This window comes from Erpetoichthys calabaricus, chromosome 4 (assembly GCF_900747795.2).
Source record: "Erpetoichthys calabaricus chromosome 4, fErpCal1.3, whole genome shotgun sequence".
NCBI lineage: Eukaryota > Metazoa > Chordata > Cladistia > Polypteriformes > Polypteridae > Erpetoichthys > Erpetoichthys calabaricus.
The window spans coordinates 259,601,406-259,616,597 of record NC_041397.2 but is presented as its reverse complement, the minus strand read 5'-3'; the positions used below and the strand labels follow the sequence as shown (position 1 = coordinate 259,616,597).

The window sequence follows — 15,192 nt, the reverse complement described above, 5'->3', positions numbered from 1 at the left end:
CATTATTAAGCAACAATTAATATCCTATTAACAAGAGCTAACCAGAGCTGGTATAATAAAAGACTTACACAAACACATTTTTGAAGGATGCAAAATATTGCCTACTTATTATTACTAACAAAATACTATAAAATACAGAGATCTTTTTTTGTCAATATCGTATGCCACTAATTGAAATATACTGATTGTTTTCCTAATAATCAGAAATGTACATGTCACTCTTTGTCACTCAGGATTACTAAGAAGAGAAATCCTACATTTGTCTGTTCAGTGTTATAGAAAATAAAACTATTACAAGATTTTTGTGCATTACACAAATGATTGTGTAAATGAAGATTTTGGTTTAAACTGTACAAATAATATCCTGTTTCTCTCTGGAATAAAGAACATATTTAAGATAGGAATTATTTTAATACTGCCATGAATAGTTATGTAATTAGATATCCCATGAACTGATTATAGTTTGAGAATACTTAATTTTGCAGATTTATTATTCAGATAGGATAAAAATCAGCCTTGTTATTTCCTCAACGGATTCACTGGTACCTTTTGCTGTGCTGCTTCTGTCAATTTGACCACACATAATAAAAAAAGTGCTACTTGGCTAAAACTATTAAACATTTTTCCCCCACTCCTGTTGAATGTGAATGCATAAACCTATATAATATCTGTTACAGTTAGAGAGGAGAGTTTGTGAGCATGTGCTGATTAGCATGTTGCTGCACCCACCACACAACAAACCGCCTGGATCATAGTGCAGCGAGTGACACCTCTGCACCAAACTGGAGCAGTGTCCAAGTGTTCCCTGTCTCCCTGATAATAATCAACATGTGAATGAGAAATGAATAGGCCTAGAGTCTGCACTGTGACTTAAGGTTCATGTTTTGCTATGTATATTGCTGATACTGAAGAATGTGACGTCTTTAGAGAATTGTTAGTTTATATTTATAATCAATTATGTAATTGTTTGCATATCTTTTATTTTCAGTGTTCTGTAATTATCATATTTATTTTTCCTAATGGATATGCTTATTGTTTGGGTGCGCCGTTCAAGTTTTGATATTGCTTTTTTTTAAATTTCCTCCCTCCAGCTTTGGGTTCAGTGACAAAGTAGCCGTAAAAGGCCATGTACCAGTTGGATTGTATGGAAATGGATTTAAATCTGGATCAATGCGCCTAGGAAAAGATGCAATTGTATTTAGTAAAAATGGTAAAAGTATGAGCATTGGTCTACTCTCTCAGAGCTATCATGAAGCAATTAAAGCAGAGCATGTGCTTGTGCCACTCATACCTAACTTTACACCTCATCATATCCTTTTTATAAATAATGCAAATATATTGTTCATATTCAAGTTTTCGTTCTGTTTATACAGCAGTAATAAAAAATATGTCTACTGTAAGGTTAATTTATTTTGCTTTTCTAGCATGTTTTTTTTCCCATCAATTTAGCTTTTAATGATCCAATATGGTAACTGTCAGTATTACGATATCATGAATTATTTTATTGATAAAATGGAATTGTAAATGAATGCATACTGTATACAGGGAGCTCTACAACTTTTGCAGTAGTCAGCCTCATCTGAAAAGTGCTCGTGGTTACTCTAAACATCAATGGAAGCTGGAAACATCTGTATTTAATTCATTATTAAGAGATTGCTGTTAACATTAATTTTTTTCCTTGTACTTGTCTAATATAAAATGGGAAAGTTTCATTGTCTGTAACACTCTTTGTTAGTATACATCTCGGTAGATGCTTGACTTAGCACCACTTAATTTTGTAAAACAACATAAATATTAAATATTCCAAGTATTAAATTCAAATTTTTAAAGAATAATTGTCACCTACAAAATCATCTATAGCTGCCCCATCTGAGAGTGGCTGTTACTGCACAGACTGAGCATCACAGTTTTACTGTGATATTATTTTCTTTAAACAGTAGGATTTTCCCACTATATTAAGTTAAAAGATTTTAAAATAATTCCCACAACCCCGCTGTTCAAACCCTTACCTAGGAGTCAGTACTCATTTGGCAAATTGTTGAGAGAATGGTCAGTAGTAGGCCCAGCTATCTACAACTTGGGCTTGATTTTGCAAGAATCTCAAAAGTCTAACCAAACTCACCACCAAAAACAGAGCAGTGCATCTCATTTTGTGAAAGATACATCCCAGAAAATGCTACAGGCTGTATACATTTTGATTGGCGAAGGGGGTTGGGGAAAAATGGTTTGGCAAGTGAATAAATCAACATTATTTATAGTGAGCTGGTAGTTGCCAATACAGCCTTAAAAAGTAGCCAGCCCTTGTTGAACTCATCATATTATTTACAAAGACAAGTAATATACTTTATGTAGGTAATCTTAATATTAGACATTACAATTTGTATTTTTGTAATTCTCCCATGGTTAGTTCCTGACTAGCTGAACTGTTGGTTATCAAATTTATTTTATTCATTCATTTTATTTGTTGATATGATACTAAAAATGACATTTTAATACCATGTTTTGAGATACTATAATATTTTCTGTTCTAAAGTTGCTTAGAATGGTCACTCTGACATTTTGGTTCGATTGTTGCTCATTTTTTGTATTCTTATGTGTCACCATTAAAGTTCTTATTTTGAAGGAAATTTTTTTTTTACTCTTTTTTATTATTATTATTATTATTATTATTATTTCATGTAAATTTGTATAGTGTTTGCACAGTATTAAAAAGGAGCTCATCTTTGGTTAATTTATATTGTAATAAATTGTATATTGTAATTTATATTGTAATAAATAAAAAGTTTTAAAAGCTAAACTAGGTAAGTGATCAAAGTTCTTTATATTTTATATTTATAACCTGTATATATTTAAAATATATATTAAGTACTTATAATGACCTATAATTAAATATTTTATTACAGATGTTTAGTATGTTGAGAATAAATGGGTACACGGTTTATCCTTATTCCAGATGTCAGTATTACAAATTTACACTGATTTTCTCAGCGGTTACTTTGTTACTATGTCTATCTGTTTCATAGCAGCTTTTTATGATTAATTAGCCTTTCCATACATGTTTTGTCAAGTAATTTAATTAAGAAACCTTTTAAGCTCCTTATTGTTGCTAAGTTTCTTTAACATTAAGAATTACAGAAGATCAGTGAAGAATCCAAAGCAAGTCTTGAAGCCATTCTGAAGTATTCCCTGTTCAACAGTGAAAAGGAGTTAACTGATGAATTGAAAGCCATAGATAAACGAGGAACAAGAATTATAATTTGGAATTTAAGAAGGTAAATAGTGTGAAAATATTGCATAGCTAGCCTTTAACAAAAAGAAAAGGAAATTCTGCCACATTCATTTTTAATTATATATTATACAATTGCAATTTGAGTGTCTGTAATAAATTGACATCCTGTTTTTTTACCTTTTTAAATACACTATTTGCTCCCCTCTCAAAAAAAGGTCAGAAGCAGACTTTTTTGCATGATAGTCATTATAGTATTACCCACTACAAATTTATAAGCATCAATAATTTAGCTTGTGTGCCCATGTGAATGAAGGTTAATGTTTCTTCATTTAAAAATCACAATTTATTTGAATTTTCTGTTTTTTATATTACATTTTACATCTTTGAGTTGCAGAACTATTGCAGTCATTAAAAGGAGGCTCTGTACTAACAAATTGGTTAATTGGTGTTTCTAGACTATTTGAAATAAAGCATGAGCACCAGATTCAGTACTTAAAAACAATGAGATTGAACTAGATGTTTTTGTTTTCTTTTTAAGATCTAAAGATGGAACTGTAGAGTTTGATTTTAATACAAACAAATATGACATCAGAATTCCAGATGATGTGCTGAACAATGAAAAATACAAAAGACAAGACAGACTGGACCAGGCTGTTCCAGAAAGTGACTATTCCTTACGGGTCAGACACTATATTTCTTGGCTTATGTGGGAAAACTGTTTGACTAATGATTTTAAGCAAAAATCATTTTGCCTACTACATTGTTTTACAATAATTTTCTTAAAATAAATTTTCACCTGTTTAACTTAATTCTTGAACACAGCAGACTGCTGCTTAATTTTGCACTTTTACAGTTATTGAATATTGCACATGTAGTGCAGATATTACAAAATGTACAGACCTGCTTCTAGACAGGTTATATATAGAGTTTTGAGTTTCTCAAAAAAAATACTTTTTTTGTAGCACACAAGTTAAATGTAAATTTTAAAGCTTGATTTAACAATGCTTTTCATCTTTAAGCTAACTGTGTTTGCTGATATTAATTTAAATTGTATTTTTGCTTTGATAGTTGTATGAAATATGATCCTGTAATATTACTTAGTTGTTAGCCGAAATAATACTGTACTGGAATCTTCACAACAAAGTTCTCATCAGCAGCCATCATTAGTTTTGATTTATATAGACTTCAGTTATTGCTCATATTTTTTAATCTATAACCACATTAATGCAATGTGATATTATTAATGCTATACACCTCTTGTCACAGTCCAGAACAGTGTATTGGAACTTAAAGGATAAAGGTCTATACCCCTTCAACTGTAGGCTGTTATGTAAATCTTCTGTGTTTATATTGCATTCTGACTAATAAAAATGTATTGGTAGTTTCAGGTTCTCACTAAATTTGGTTTTATAACAGGAGGAATAGAATGGAGTGGAAGAAATCCTTTTTATAATTTGAAAGTCTCACAGCCTCTTTGATGAATTAGGTTTGGAATTTATTCACAGATTACCTATAAAAAAAAATTAAACAAAAATGTATAAAGTATTTGGGAGGAGAAAGTCCTCATTTTGTAAGAGTTGACAACACTGGATCAATACTCTGATGAATCACCACAAACATCTGTTATAGCCCATAATCTTTATTGAATATGTATCTTTACATTGCACTTTAGAATGGGTAAAAATTTGTCATTTGCAAAATTGCCTTAGTTTTGTCAGGCTAGTTTAAGATGGTTATGAACAGCTGTTTTTAAGTCTTGCCTCAAACACAAAATACCCATTTAAAGATTGAAGTAATCACTCTGCTTTAGCTATTTTTTATGTTTCAACATTATTAATTTTGTATTATGGCTTTGTCCTTTAACAAAAAGGCCATCTATCATCTTACCTACTTTCAGTTTTCTGGCGTAGGACGTCTTGCTTTATAGTCCATTTAAACACTCTGTTGTTATGTTCATATTTCTCTCTGACCTTACATATTTACTGGTCATTTCTGCTAGCCACCTTCCCAATAACATGATGCTGTCAGCACCAAAGACAGCAGGGATGGTGTAGAGTATTTAACATGTGACCAACATACTACTTAGCATTTTAACTAAAAACTTCTACTTTAGTCTCATTAGATCACCAGGGGCCTCATGTATTATGCCGTGCGTAGAATTCACACTAAAACATGGCGTACGGACAAAAGCGGAAATGCGCGTACACACAAAAAAAATCCAGATGCATAAATCTGTGTGTAAGCCAACTTCCACGTTCTTCCACTACACATATCCCAGTCAGTGTGAGAAGTAACGCACGTGCACGCGCCAGCTGCCACTCCCCAACTCCTCCCAGAATTATGCCTCTTTGAGTATGCAAATCAATATAAATAGCCCTTAAGCTTAGCGTTCTGTGAAAAGGCAATGTCAAAAGCACGGGGGAAAACAGAAGAATTTCAGCAAATACCAAGTGGGAGGCAAGAGAAAACATACTATTTGTTGGTTTAAACAGTGGTATAAACAACAAAATGAAGTTGATCAAGTGACAGAGTGTCAGAGAAACTCGAAAGCTCAAGTTCACAAAGTCGCCCAGTGCCCGAAATTAAAAAGAAGTTGCCAGATATCAAAGTCTCCTTGAAAAGGCGAGTTGTAGCCCACCGTCTGAGTGTCATATGAAAGCTTATTAGGGTACAGAGAAAAGAAAAAAAAAATATTGGACATAGTGGGGGGAAAAAAGCTTGAAATTTCCACTTTAATCACGTAGTTTATTTTGTCATTAAAGTAGAACATCATAAACTTCACCTTAAAATCATTTAATTTACTAGTTTCTCAAATACCATGATAACTAAAGTAGCATGTTAAATGCTTTGTTTTGTATATGTTCTTCTATGTGCTCAGTGTGTGAATCACTACATGCTTCTTAAACAGGCTTTCTCTTCCTCTGACAGGACACAGAATCCATTACATTCGTGATATTACAGCTCTCTGAATAATTAAAATACTGAGATGTATACTTGATATCATTGTCATGATGATAGGAGTTAAAGTATGTTATTAAACATGGGAACGCATTGGCGCAGTGATAGTGACGAGCTGGTGCCCCGTCCACAAATTTTTCCTGCCTCATGCAAGGTGCTTGCTGCGCCGTGCGCAACCTTCGATGAAATAATTTATTGCAGCAGTACTGTCTCTTTCAAATGTACTAATTCTAATTCCTGTCCTTCCTTTTCTTTCTCCAAGTACCCAATCGCCACACAATCAGCTCTGTAATAGGCGTTAAGCCATCTGAAAGCTTAGAACGCAGATTCTTCAAAACTTTTAAAGAACATTGAAATATCTTCGTAGTACATGTTTAATTATTCTGTCCATCTGTCCTTCCAGTGTCGCGCCAGCCCCAGCAAGAATACAGCACAAGGCAGGAACAATCCCTGAACGGGGCGCCAGGTCTTTGCTAGTGTTGTGACACTGTGTCCTCACATGTTTAATTATTAACAATATAGATTATTTGAATGATGTTAACATTTTATCTATATAATGTAATAAACACATTTTGCTGCATTTCATCTTAAAATGATATCGTAATCATATGTAAATACGTGCTAAAGTGGCTCAGGTTGTGCAATATTATAACCGTATTGCAAATTTACAGTGAGGTAATTGTACTTCTAAGTACAAACAGTTCTACAAGGAGCACTTGATGGACTGAGTGATTGAGTTTATAGTTCTTGGGATGAAACTGTTTCTGAACCGCGATGTCCGTACAGGAAAGGCTCAGAAGCATTTGCAGTATGGGAGCAGTTCCATAGACAGCATGGCTGAGGCAGCATGTGTTTGATGCTGTATCCTGATAATTCTCTTTCCGATCAGCTGTTGTAGAGCTGTGATTCCACACTCGGATACAGTGATATAAATACAGTGGAACCTCGGGTCACGAACGTCTCGGACCACATACAGATTGGGTTACGACCAAAAAGTTTGCCAAACTTTTGCATCTGTTCACGACCACACACTCGGGTAACGAACAAGCCAGTTTCCCTTCTGGTTCGTACGCGCCGATGATTTCCGCACATGTTCAGTCTCTCCTTGTGCAGTGAGAGAGAGAGAATATATACAGTGGAACCTCGGTTCACGACCATAATTCATTCCAAAACTCTGGTCGTAAAGCAATTTCCCCCATAGGATTGTATGTAAATACAATTAATCTGTTCCAGACCATATGAACTGTATGTAAATATATATTTTTTTATGTTTTTAAGCACAAATATAGTTAACTAAACCATAGAATGCACAGCGTAATAGTAAACCAACCATAAACCACCAAGAAAGTAACATTGCAGGAGTTCACGCTAATAGCCTTACAACCCGATCGCTGTAAACACTCTTTTTAAATGAGTTTTAAGCACAGGGGAAAAAAAGGAACATTTGAACAAATCCGAACTTTATTTAAAAGCCAACCATAAGCAACCAAGAAAGTAACATTGCAGGAGTTCACACTAATAGCCTTACAACCCAATCTCTGTGTAAACTTTTTTTTAATGAGTTTTGAGCACAGGGGAAAAAAAAATGAACATTTGAAAAATCAGAAATTTAATAAACAACCAAGAAAAGTAACATTGCAACAGTTCACGCTACAAACTGAAAAATGAACATTTGAAAAATCCGTAATACAAAAACTAACCATAAACCACCAAGAAAACTCACCTTGCATGAGTCGAGTTCTGACATGAAGGAACTGAGTGGAGAGGAGGTTACAGTTTTGAGAGAGAGTTCGGATCTGCGATGGAGGGATGTTCTCCTTCAGGTGTTTTCTCTGTGATTTCTTGGGTTTCTGGTGTTTTAGTTGTTTAGCTGGTGGATCAGACTTCACAAAATAGCAGTCTAATGTGACTTGCCTTTTCCTATGCATTAAAATTTTTCAGACCATATCGTCAACCAAACTTGGAGGGTGTGCCAGTGCATTGTCCATCAGAAGAAGGCATTTTTTAGGCAGGTTATTCTCTTTGAGATATCGCTTCATGTGCAGCCATTCCAAAAACAAGGTCCTTGTGACCCACCCTTCGTGTTTGCCCCCCACATCACAGGCAGTCTGGCTTTGTTTACATTGTGCTGCTTGAAAGCACGAGAGTTCTCAAATTGGTAAACAAGTAGTGGCTTGATTTTTATGTCACCACTAGCATTAGCACACAGCAAAATGGTTAACCTGTCCTTCATTGGTTTATTGCCGGGCTTAGCCTTCTCTTCCTGGGTAATGTAGGTCCTCTTCGGCATCCTCTTCCAGAATAATCTGGTCTCGTTGCAGTTGAAGATTTGTTGCGGGATGCAGCCTTCATCCTCCACTAATTTTGTGAAATTTTTCACAAATACTTTCGCAGCTTCAGCGTCGGAACTAGCAGCCCCTCCATGCCTTACCACACTATGAATGCCACTTCTCTTGTGAAACTTTTCAAACCATCATCTACTGGCTTTAAATTCCTCACTTTTGCCACTCATAGTTTTGCAGCAAATTGCCAAGAATCTTCCTGGCTTTCTCGCATAATAACGCCTCGCTTACGCTATCCCCTGCAAGTTGCTTCTCGTTCAGCCACACTAGCAACAGTTTTTTCCACCTCTTTCAGCACTTGAGGCCTCTGCCTGGTTAACGCTGTAACTCCTTTTGCAACATCAGCTGCTTTAATAGATTCTTTCTGCTTTAGAATAGTCTAAATCGTAGATTTTGACTTCTTGTACTTGGCAAGATCAGTAACACAAACGCCACGCTCATACTTTTCAATAGTTTCTTTCTTTACTTCGATTTCAATTTTCTGCAAAACTTTCTTCTCACCACTCTTCACTTGCTTAGAAGCCATGGTTAACTGCAAAAGCACACGAAATACTGTAGAGCACAAAGAGTTCACAGGTAAAGCACGCACATCTGACTGAGAACAATGAACAGGGAGAGGCTGAACACGTGCTTAAATACAGTAATCGGCGCGTACGAATCGGAAGGGAAATGACATAGAGCACAAAGACTTCACAGCGAAAGCGCGCACACACGTGCAAGTACGCACGTCTGACCGAGAACAATGCAACACGTGCGGAAATCATCGGCGCGCAGAAACCGAAAGGGAAACTGGCTTGTTCGTATACCGAGTGTGTGGTCGTGAACCGAGGCAAAAGTTTGGTGAACTTTTTGGTCGTAAACCGATTTGTACATGTACCGAGACGTTCGTGAACCGAGGTTCCACTGTATATATTTACATACAGCTCGTACAGTCCAGAGCAGATTAATTGTAATTACATACAATCCTATGGGGGAAATTACTTAAGGTCACGACCAAGTCGGGTTGCGACCAGAGTTTTGGAACGAATTACGGTCGTGACCCGAGGTTCCACTGTACTCTGAGTGGTGCAGTGAGAGTAATATGGAAAAAGATGATCCACTGTGGCAACCCCTAACGGGAGCAGCTGAAAGAAGAAGAAGGTGCAGTGAGAGTAACCACGCTAAAGCAGATATGGTATTTGGAATAGTTTGGCCATTCCGTGGACCATTATATTGTTACAGGTTAATTACAATCAGATGCCTTAAACTAATTAACAGTATGCGGTTAATTTCAGTCTATTTGATAAAGCCGCGTCAGGGATGTGGATCTAAAAAAGAAAGGGAAACCACACAGGAATAGTAGCACTGCTTTGACGTTGGGTGCTGCCAGTTTGCAAAACCGAGCGGAGAACTTGCGTATGCCAGGGATTGAGCTAGCGTGAAAATGTGGATGGCTTTATAATAATAAATAATAATAATAATACATTTTATTTAATAGGCGCCTTTCTTAGCACTCAAGGTCACCGTACAATAAAATTAAACAACATTAGTAAAATAAAAACAAGAGAATGATAAATCAAAAAAGCAATAATTAGCAACAAACAAAGATAACAGGCACTAACAGTGTAAAATTCACAATTGGTATGCTAGTTTGAAATGATAGGTTTTCAGGGTAGTTTTAAAATGTGTTATTGAATCAAGCTGACATTTATGAGAGGGAAGAGAATTCCAGAGTTGAGGAGCACTATGAGAGAATGCTCGATCTCTCATAGAACAGAGTTTGATGTGTGGTACAGAAAGTAGAGCTGCAGATGAGGATCTGAGTGAACGAGAGGGAGTGAAAGGCAGTAGGAGATCAGTGAGGTAGGGGGGAGCAAGGTTGTGGAGAGCTTAAAATGTTTACGCCAAGTTTAGTTTTTATACATTGCGATGTGAGTGTGGAAACGGACGTATGCAACATTTTTGTGCATGCACACCGTTTATACATGAGGCCCCTGATCATCTTTCACAGATTTATGGTATTACCTAGTTTGTGTATTATTACTATTTAGTTTTTTTTTTTGCCACTTTCTTATTAAACTTGTTTGTACACATCTTTGAATCTCTCTATAAGAGACATCCCGACTTACCTTACAATGCTATTATGTTTTCATTGTAAGAACATAAAGAGACAGTTTATTCTTGATATTTCATTTGAAGCACATTACTAATTTTATGCAAGTTCATCAACAAGCTGTGTGACTCATTGAAGTAGTAAATTATATCTGCTTAGAGAAAGGTTTGCATGTGTGTATGTATGTGTGTATATATTCTGGAGGATTGCCGGCTTCCCAGTCCGGCCCTCACCCCCAGGCCGCTAGGAGGAGCCCTCCGGACAGCATATTCGTGCCCTGAGTTCCAGCAGGGCCTCATGGACTTTGTAGTGTTGTGACACAGCCCTGCTGGATACCTTGGGGGCCGCCAGGAGTCGCTGTAGGGGGGCTAGTGGGCTCTTGCGTGCCCTATAACCCAGGAGTGCGTCACAGTCACGTGACTGGAGGAAGCGACGTGCTCCCGGGATGAAGAAGAGGACTGTTTGCCCTGACCCGGAAGGAAAACGGACTTGTGGGTTTGGCTTGGAACCACTTCCGGGTCAGGGGCTATAAAAGGATTGTGGGAAGCCCAGAACACTGAGCTGAGCTGGGAGGTAGGGTGGCGACGTGTCTGGGCGAGGAGGATTGGTTTTGAGTGAGAATTATTGTAGTTTATGAGTGTGGAGTGGAGGGTGCTTTGTGCACTGTACAATAGTAAAATAAATAGTTATTATACATTCACCTGGTCTCAAGAGTGGTATCTGAGGGTTCAAGAGGTGGACAAAAGCCTTAACTGCTACAATATGTAATATATAATATATGTATGAACACACACACACAAGGGGGTTCCCCTCTGCTTGCTGCGCTAAGGGCATCTGTGCAGCTCGGGTTATGAGGAGGGGATGTTAACACACCTCAAGGTTTTTTTTTTTTTTTGTTTTTTGTTTTTTTAACCTCCTCTTTGCTCGATCAGCTGCTGGCTTGCTGCTGCTGCCGTGCCATGTGATCTGCATCTCATGTGGCACTTTGAACATTTAAAAGCCTGTACAGCAGCTGTCCTACTCTTTGTGTTTTATTTCTGGCCCCGGACATGGTTAAATCTTTTGGCACAAAATCCCGTCTTGCGAGATGTGAGTTCTTGATATTTTTTAGTTTATAATTTAAAAACTGAATAAGAATTTTGAAAATCTAACAACATCACATTAAAGTTCAATAAATTCTTAAAAGAATGATACAAAACATATATATGTAGGTTTTAAAATAAGCCAATTTAGAGTGTAACAAAAATTGTGGCATAAAAACGTCACCGTTGCACTTTTAGGCTTAAGATTTTATATATATATATATATATATATATATATATATATATATATATATATATAGCAGATATATATATATATATATATATATATATAGCAGATATATGTATATGTATTTATGTATGTATATAATATGATATAAATGTAAGCTTTAATCTTCTTTTAATTTTTTTTTTCTAGGCTTATTGCAGCATACTCTATCTGAAGCCCAAGATGCAGATAATTTTAAGAGGTCAAAAAGTGAAAACACAGCTGATATCTAAGAGCTTAGCATACATTGAAAAAGATGTTTACAAGCCGTCATTTTTAGTATCCTTTTCTATAAAGTTACAGTATTATTGGGAGAATGTTTTGTGCTGCAGCTTGGCAAGTTGATTTATTATTGCTTATGTTAATTATATAGAAAAAAAAAGCACTGAGTCACCATTTTGTTATGCACTGCTGCTATGTCCACAAAATTGACACAATGTGTGATAGTATCATATATGTTAAGAGAATATGCAGATTCCAACATATTTTTGGGTCATTTGCATAAGTGTTTTATGCACTAAGGAGTTTTTTTGGCATTACTGTGCCTAAGTTACATACACCCAAAAATAAAAGGTTATTACTGTAGTTATGTAATAAAGGAACTGCAAATGACTGAAGAGCCATGAGTATAATGCTTCAAATTTTTAAAGTATGAATATGATTAAGAACCTTAATTTTATACCAATATCAGCTAAATAAAACGCATGAAAATGATGCTTTAGGGATTTCTCTCCAAATAACTGGATTTTACAGTACATACACATTTTATGATACAAAACCCTAGAATCAATTTTATTTTGTGCTCCAGTCTGTCGGTTATCATTGTACCAAGATTAGATGTCATATCCATAGCGTTGCAAATTTAAAATGTCTGGCACAAAGTAGTCCCCCTGTTTCAAAACATTGTGGGCCTTTTTGGGAAACATTTAGTCTCTTGCATCTAAACAATGTTTCTAAACAAGTATTTCAATAGCAATTATTTATTTACAGTAGACTCTCTTGTTAACCAGAACTCAAGCTACCAGCAAAAAAAAATAAAAGAAATAATTCTTAAAATAAAATAGATTTCATGGAAATGTAAGTTTAAACTTGGTGTGCCATCTGTGCACGCCCCATGTGTAAGACCACTGTTTGTGCAACCGGTACTTGCGCACAACATGCTTGTCTGTCTCTCCTGCATGTGTAAATATACAGTCTAACCTCATCTGTCCTTTCTTTGACTGTAATACGGTCAGTTGGTATTTTTTTTTTTGTTTAAATTTTCTTTTGCTCACTCAATCCTAAGTATGCAGAAACAGGCACCAAGTAAGTGTAAGTGTAGAGTGCTTACTCTCAAGCAGAAGATGGAAATATGTAAGAGGCTTGAGAAAGGTGAAAATCGAACAGTGCTTATGAAGGAATTTAATGTCGGTTCAGCAAACAATCTCTGACATTAAGGCTTAGTCTCGGAAGATAAAGGAGCTTTATGATAAGGCAGAGAGTAACAAGAGTGTGGAAAGTAGTGAGTAGTTTTTGCTGAAAAGGTGTTAGGGTGGTTGTATTTCTGGACCCGTGTTCCAGAAAAAACCAAGAGAGTTTCATGAGAAAATAAGCAGTGAGTGTCATAGTTAATTTTCAAGTGGCTGGCTTACTCGATTCAAGATTTGCCATGGCATTCATAAGCTAAACTTGTTAGGTGAGCGAAATCGGTGGATTTTGAAGCTGCAGCTTCATTTCGTAATATGTTTAGTGCTGCGCAGATTTATAATTCAGACGAGACTGGATTAATGTGGAAGTGTTTTACCCAATTGTACTTTGGCTGATGGTAATGAAAAGGCAGCTCATGGGTTCAAGCTAAATAAAGCGAATATAACTGTGCTCATATGTGCAAACGCATCAGGAACTCATAAGTTAAAGGCATAACTAACCTCCCTGTGGTAAATAAAAACTTTTTCTCAAGGACTGGAATGAAAAATAATTTTGAAAGTAAATGTTCAGAAGAGCACACAAGCATACACACTATATATCACTTTGAAGCAATAATTAAACAATTTGCACTATATACTTATGATTGTGTACTCATTACATCTTGCCTGAAGAAGGGACCTGAGTTGCCTTGAAAGCTTGCATATTGTAATCTTTTTAGTTAATAGGTAATAGGTGTCATTTTGCTTGACTTCTCACTATACTCATAATGGCTAACACAGTACAATACCATAGTGCTATTGGCATATGATATTAAATTATCCACAGGATGGCAGGATAATAATGACCCGAGCATTACTCTTTCTTAACACTCCATATCTCATCAGAACAGGTTAACCCAATTAGTACTCGGTTTTAAACATTTTTAAATAGAATTCTGAGCTTGAGAAACATTTGGGGTTAACACCAAGGAGGATAAAAGCCAAGGAACCTTTGAGCAAAGTTAATTTGATTACTTAATCTATAGACCAAATAGCAAAAATTTGCAAATAAGTGATACCTCCGATTCAATGCAGAATATAATTTTATTAGTCTTTAATATAAAAAAGTACATGTTGTAAGATTTTTAAGGCAGTTGAATTTTTTGTGGGCATTAAATTGAAATATTTACAGTATGTAGGTATGTACATAACATTTTCATACTTGCTTAATCAAGTTCAGGGGATCTAAAGCCTCTCCTAGCATCACTGGGCTCAAGACAAGAAACAGCCTAAGACAGGGTGCCAGTATTTGTAAAGTCAACTTATACACAACCCACACTTACATAGGGGTAAATTTGAAATTGCCATTTAACCTAACAAACATCTCTTTAGGCATGTTTATTATAGATGGAGATTGGGGAATCATGCTTCCACAGAAGAAATTTGCAGATTCCACATGTATAAAGTTTGGGCATTGGATTTGAACCTAAGTTGCTGTACGCATGAAAATAACTTGTGTAAAGAAAAACTTCTTATTGTTTGAAATTTTCCCTTAAGTTTCCAGCTTCATAATTTAATTTTCACATTTACTAAATTCAGGCAAGGCCACCTACTGTGTTTTTTTTTTTTGCTGCCCATATTTAAAATAGTTTAATTTCAAAATTATTTTTTGTAAAAGTTTATTGTTATTCAGCTTTTACATTCCTTTCAGAAAAATAAAGTTACTTTTACTTTTGGATACAACACGAAGAGCAAGGAGCAATATGGTATAATGATGTACCATAAGAATCGCCTAATCAAAGCATATGAGAGAGTAGGCTGTCAGCTCAAGGTAAGCATATTTAGACTTAAATCATTCTGTACTTGTATTAATACTTG

At 35.7% G+C, this 15,192-nt stretch overlaps 1 protein-coding gene across 1 annotated transcript in view; it reads left to right on the top strand.

Moving 5' to 3' along the window:
* Nucleotides 1-15,192, top strand: part of morc3a (MORC family CW-type zinc finger 3a) — a 93,792-nt gene that overhangs the window by 30,647 nt on the left and 47,953 nt on the right. The window contains exons 4-8 of the mRNA XM_051926291.1: nucleotides 1,092-1,340; nucleotides 3,144-3,272; nucleotides 3,768-3,909; nucleotides 12,080-12,208; nucleotides 15,026-15,145. Of these exons, the coding sequence (XP_051782251.1) occupies nucleotides 1,092-1,340; nucleotides 3,144-3,272; nucleotides 3,768-3,909; nucleotides 12,080-12,208; nucleotides 15,026-15,145 (769 nt within the window). The remainder of the gene's footprint in view (nucleotides 1-1,091; nucleotides 1,341-3,143; nucleotides 3,273-3,767; nucleotides 3,910-12,079; nucleotides 12,209-15,025; nucleotides 15,146-15,192) is intronic.